The sequence below is a fragment of the Anastrepha ludens genome, chromosome 5, assembly GCF_028408465.1.
Source record: "Anastrepha ludens isolate Willacy chromosome 5, idAnaLude1.1, whole genome shotgun sequence".
NCBI lineage: Eukaryota > Metazoa > Arthropoda > Insecta > Diptera > Tephritidae > Anastrepha > Anastrepha ludens.
The window spans coordinates 7,519,946-7,525,945 of record NC_071501.1 but is presented as its reverse complement, the minus strand read 5'-3'; the positions used below and the strand labels follow the sequence as shown (position 1 = coordinate 7,525,945).

General features: G+C 38.8%; 1 protein-coding gene across 1 annotated transcript; it reads right to left on the bottom strand.

The window, feature by feature from the left end:
• Positions 1 to 1,457: 1,457 nt before the first annotated feature.
• On the bottom strand, positions 1,458 to 2,441 carry LOC128863860 (uncharacterized). The gene is made up of 2 exons (XM_054103233.1): positions 2,304 to 2,441; positions 1,458 to 2,234 (listed from the first exon to the last, which is right to left on the bottom strand). The coding sequence occupies exons 1-2, from the start codon at positions 2,352 to 2,354 to the stop codon at positions 1,536 to 1,538; spliced, it is 750 nt and encodes a 249-aa protein (XP_053959208.1). The 5' UTR covers positions 2,355 to 2,441; the 3' UTR covers positions 1,458 to 1,535.
• Positions 2,442 to 6,000: the final 3,559 nt, after the last annotated feature.

The following is a 6,000-nucleotide window of genomic DNA, read 5'->3' as shown; positions in this document are numbered from 1 at the left end:
CAATATACAATACATTATAGCGAATGCCAGCCCCTAAAAACCTGTTCAGGTATGTGACAACACATAAAGCTGGCTATGGAGTATTTTTAAAAGAACTAATATTAGAACTATCCGGCATTCCGGTCCACTGTAGTGTCTACAAGGCAGAAGTCTTAGCCATAAAGGAGGTAAGTGTGTACTTTAACACACACACCGTAACAAAAACTACAATAAATATCTTCTCGGACAGCCAGGCGACAATCCAATCAATGGATGCAGTTATATTAAGATAAAAGGTTGCTCAGGGATGCCTGGCAGCTCTAAATGATATTAGCACCGATAAGATTTACCTTGAAATCTTATATGCGTTCTGGGACATAGATATATTGAAGGAAACTGCTAGGCCGATGAGCTAACCAGAAAGTGTCTTATCTTTCACTGCTTGAAAACAGAGGCAATATTGGAACTCCTATGGCAACTTGCAAATTAATGATACAAAATTATATTCTCCAGAAGGCCAATAGGTCATGGAGAGAAGAAAATACTTGTGTAATAACCTGCAAATAGATAAGAAAAGATCAGGAGAACTACTCAAGGGAGAACATCTCGAAGGGCGTGGCTTGTGTCAGCGATCATTGGCTGTTAGGTTGGAACTCTTCTAGGCTATGAGTACTTTCGCATGAATACTGCACAAGTTGTAGAGACGAGGAAGAGGATGAAACAGTAGTACACTTTCTCTGTAATTGTTCAATCTTAGCTAAGAGTAGAGCAAAGTTGTTAGGAAAATACGATTTCGACTTACGATTTCTCTTATGAAACTATTCGGTGTTAGGATAAAACCTATGCGATGCTTTGTAAGATAGTCTAACTGCTTTCTAACTAAACAGTAAGGTCCGTGTGTTACACAGTGGGCCACAACGGGCCTATGCGGTCTAAGTAAGTTGGCTTCTCTAAGCCGACTGTCACAAAAACTTAACCTAACCTAACCTATGTGACCACATTTCGCTCTCCCTAAAAACCCCACTCAGCCTCCCCGACCTTAACTTCGCGCAACCCATCGATGCCTTCCCAAAGCACTCACAAGATAACCTCAACAATACCTCGGAATTCAGCAGAACAGCATAACTCCTCCCTTTGAGGCAGACCTAATCTGGACATTTAAAGATTACCTCGATAAAGAAAGAAACTACCTGTAGGGTATTTTGCATCGTATTGCTCATTCCATTTAGCTTAGATAGGAAAGCTCATAAGGTCGCGGCTCAATTCTCATCATTGGCGGAAGTACTGAAACCATGAAACTACACCCACAAATAATTTCGAGAAGTAGTGGGGTCTTTTGCGGCTCGTGGAGGTTTCTCTCACCCGAAAAAGAGCGTACGCCGCAAACGTTGCTCCGACTATGCACCAGGTGATGTTTATATGGGAGTAAACCAAGATCTTTGCTAAATACCTACCTCGAATTGCAGAGAGCCTGTTTTAAGTAAAAACTTATTTTAGGTATTTATTTATTCCCCTTTCGTATATTTCCACTTTCGTACCACTCTCGTGAATTGCATTTAAAATTTCGAATTATAGCTGAATAGTACTTGGAACAATCGTTGCCCGAATTCAATCTTGGTCAAACCAAGCTCGTTTTTCTTATATATTTCCCATGTCTTCGCCATGTCTTTATCCTTCTCTTTTTCGGCTGTGGAAAGTGTATTCATAAAATCATCAAATGAGTCAGCTAAATAGCCAGCGAACTCGTTTGCAAGATTATCTAAACTGGTACGGTACTCGAGAAAGCCATACTTCTTTAAAGCATCCCAAGTGGCCTGTTGCTCGGGTGTTAGTTTCTCTGTTTTTGAAGAACGTCTGCGTGTAAAACTGTCGAAACTTTCAATCACAAAACCTTTCCCTAGTGCAAAGAAAAACCGATTTTGGGGATCGTTTTTATTCGCAGGCAAAGTAGCAACTAACGCTTCTTCTGAATCCTTCACATATTTTCGAAGTACACTTTTTTCATATTCCATAGCTTCGTTGTCAATCTTGTCCATTGATGGGTCTGCTAGCACGTGTTTGGCTATTTGGTTGGTTATTTGCAGTTGAAAATTTAATAAGTTTAAGTAGCTTTCGTGCATAAGTGTTTCTAGTTTTCTCATTCCAATTTCAAAATTGTTTTCTTCCGGCAACGGTGTTGTCGTTTGGGCGCTCTGCGCCACGCTATTGCTCTCCGCTGATTGCGAGGAGGATGGTTTTGGTAGGCACAAACCGAACTGTGGCAACACGCAGCATTTGTGTTTTAATAAAATAATGTGAAAAATAATTTATTTCATTTTACAAACCTGTGTTATCAAAAGTGTGGAGAATGCCACGAGTAAAAGTGTCCTCAACATTTTTCCACTGCGTAGTCTGCAAAGTCTCTGCTGTTGTCAACAAAAGGCGCGCTTTCGAATTCTGATTCGCACTAAATGCATCGCAAGCGTTCGCAAGGTATTTATATTCAAAGTCAATTGCACAAAAATCTTGGCATAATAACAAAGTGAAATAAAAATGAGAATATTTGTTTATTTGAAATACTTATTGGACAATAAGGCTACGTAAATGCATATGGATCTCTATTTGGGGTTCAATTCCAACTAATTACTCGTACTCTTATCAATTATATTTGCAATTCCACGGACAAGGTTTGTTGACATAAAATGGAATGTATATATGTATAAGTACAGATATATTAACATATACAAACATATAGCGCAGCAAAATGTGTTTATGCATTGCAAATGTGTTGTAGATCTTGAGTTTGAAGGAAAACATAAATCACCTTTGAAGGAAATGTGCGCCAGTCTATTTAAAATTTGTATGTAAGAGGCATTGTGTGATAGTAAGAGAGTGCACTGGTATGTGATTTACACTTGATTGGCCCAGAATTTGAAATTCAATGAGGGTATGAAGCTTCGGAAGATTTTCTTCTAATGTTGGATGCCACTCTAATAGTCAAAATTGGAAGTGAAGCTCGGCCGAAACACCCGCTATATGTTGACTTTTGTTTTTTTTTTATTTTAAAATTTTTTATTTTTTTTAATTTTTAATTAAATATTTTCTTTTCTTACTCTAATTAAGTCACAATTGACTTGATCGAGGTAGGACCAGTGGCATATATACTCGTACATATGTAGGTACGAGTATGAGCTAATCAAGACTGGACGCTATGACCTGATGTGCGTCTTTCGCTACTTCTCTCTTCGCTATCTCTAGGCTCTGCTTACTTTGCGAAAAATTTGTATGCGAAAGCAACAACAAAGTTTCCGTCCAGATTCGCCGCTAGCGCATGTGATTGTCCCTCATGAAACTGGTATAACTCACTATTTTCCATGCTGTTAACTCTCTTTCAAGAGAGTTTCATTAAACTGGGTTCATACAGGGAGACGTAGTTTGCTTCAACATTGCGAATTCTCATTCGATGTTGTTCGACGTGCAATTGTTAGTTTTTAGTGTACAGTCAACAACAACATTGAGGAGAACGAGAACACAAAGTGGGTTGGCAGAGCACGAGCAGCACAAGTAACGAGGAAAAGCAACAAATGTTTCCCTGCATGGGCGCGTTCTTCCAAGGCAATCCAAGTACATCCAAAAAAATATAATTCTTGGCAGTTCTTTTTCTGCGCTACCAGCACATTTTATTTATACCAGTTGCTTCATCTATTCGCCACTTGCTTACGCCTGGCGAATCGAAGAGGCCTAAAAGTAAATAGGCTTACAAATACGGATAAGTGGAAAAAATAGTAAAATAAGTTAAATCATCCATGCGATTGAATTGTTTAAGTAAACAAGGTGTATAATTTTAATTTTATTGTTAATAAAGGATCTTCAAAAAGTGACGCCTAGATTTCAGTAGTGAATAATTCCTAGACTCTACCTTTTCTTAAGCCTTCCTTGATATTTGTCAAGTAGACAAATGCACAATTTTAGATTTTAGTTACCCATAGTTTCTTCTGGAATGAAATTTGATGTCAAAGTAATCCAGAGTGCATTCAAACAGGTTTATATTTTCTTTTCGGATACTTTCTTTGCCGATGGGCCCAAAAACGAAATGGATGGTACTTAAATGAAATAATGAAATAAATATATTACGCTATAGGAGGAATGACCACTGTTGTCCAAACGGGAATTTTTGGAATTCTGCAAGCAACGTGGATAATTTAGAGGAGATGAAGAGGGAAACAGATTGAAGTTGTTGTTGTTGTAGCAGCATAAATATTCCCCATAAATACAAGTATACTATATGGGGAATGCTGCTCAACTGACAGTCCTTGGCGGAATATAAATCCCGGTCGTTCCGGTAACGTAGAACCGACTGTCGTGGGAACGAAACAGATTGGAGTCTTTAGTGACAGTTAGGCTGCTCTAAAGGCTATGGCGAACTCGAAGCAAACCTCGAAGATTGTACAAGAATTTAATAAGAGGCTAAATTCTGTGGTAAGGCTGAATAAGTCTGCACTTATATAGGTTCCATGACACTTCGGTGTTCAAGGAAATGATATTGCTGATGAACTGGCCAACTGTGGATCAGTGTCAACAAGAACCAGAGCCTATAATCGGAATCAGTTTTGCAGGAATCATGAAATGGATCAGCGTAAAGCAGCGTATGCAATTTACCATAAGTAAAGAGCGATGGTCTAGTCTAGAACACTGCAGAACTGCAAAGTGTTTTGTGACAAGCCCGAACAGAAAACTGTCAAACTTTCTACTAAAACCTAGAAGGAAAGATATTCTGTTGATGATCGGTATCACTACAGGACACAACCCATGGGGTCAGAATATGATCTCCATTGAAATAACTGAGGACCTTCTTTGCCTGTCTTGCTTAGAGATGGCGGATAGCATTGAGCATTTTATCTGTGAGTGTCTTGCATTTGCTCGAGCAAGGCTGCGAATTTTATTATTATTTATTATAATTTTATTAATTATGGATGATATTTTCAGATTTACCAAAGAATCTGAAAAATTCTCAGAAGTCTAGTTACCTCTATTTCTCTATTCTATCCTATCTCTTTCTCTCTGTGTCTTCTCTCCTTTCCTCCTTGACTATGTACCCTTTTACTTTCCAGAGCTTTAAATACAATGGACTTTTTAGTCTGAGTGTTTTAAGGGTTACCAAATCACTCGATGCTTCTTGTGTGGACTTTTCAAATTTCAAAAAACAAAAAAAAAAAAAAAACAAATCGCTCATGTCTAAACATAGTAGGTTAGGTTAGGTTATGGTGGTATGTTGTGATACCAGTGTCCTGCACGGGAACCCCATTTACCTTTCTTCGTGGAACCATTTTGTGGCTGTTATGAAGCGTAGAATTGATCCCAACCCCACGCCAGACAGCTCTGTAAGAGAATTAAAAAAGTATTTACCTAGACAACCTGCTCTGATTTTAACTAGGGCTGGACAATTGCATCTCTACAACTTCTGCAATATTCATGGGAGAAAACTCCTAGTCTTGAGGAATGCCTGCCGAATAGCCAATGACCGGTTAAATAAGCCACTACCTTCGAGATCTTGTCTCTTGAGAGACTAAGCAATTCCTTCGTTCTTTTCTTGTTTATTTGCGGCCATAGTAGCCTAGCTGTTACACATGTATCTTCATCTCTCCATGACTTATTGGCCTCTTGGATAATGTTGTTTTGTATTAATAGTTTACTTGTAGCCATGGGTATTCCAATGGTATTTTTATCGCTGAGTAGTTGAAGAGCAATACCTTTTCTGGCTAGCTCATCAGCCTTACAGTTTCCCTCAATATCTCTGTGAGCCGAAACCCAAATGAGGCTGACCTTGAATACGACACTAATATCATTTACGGCTGCTCGGCATTCCTGTGCAACCTTCGATCTGAGTATAACCGCATTCATTGATTTGATGGCCGCTTGGCTCTCCGAGAATATATTTTTAATATTTTTTGTTACGGCATGCGTATTTAGCTATGGATCCACTTCTTTTATAGCTAGAACCTCTGCCTGATAGACGCTGCAGTAGTCTGGTAGTCGAACGGA

What these genes read in the sequence shown, in the direction of transcription:
- LOC128863860 (XM_054103233.1), bottom strand. Translation starts at nt 2,354, where the DNA reads ATGTTGAGGACACTTTTACTCGTGGCATTCTCCACACTTTTGATAACA. An exon ending in CCACACTTTTGATAACACAG is followed by an intron (nt 2,235 to 2,303) that starts GTTTGTAAAATG and finishes GTGTTGCCACAG; the next exon opens with TTCGGTTTGTGCCTACCAAA.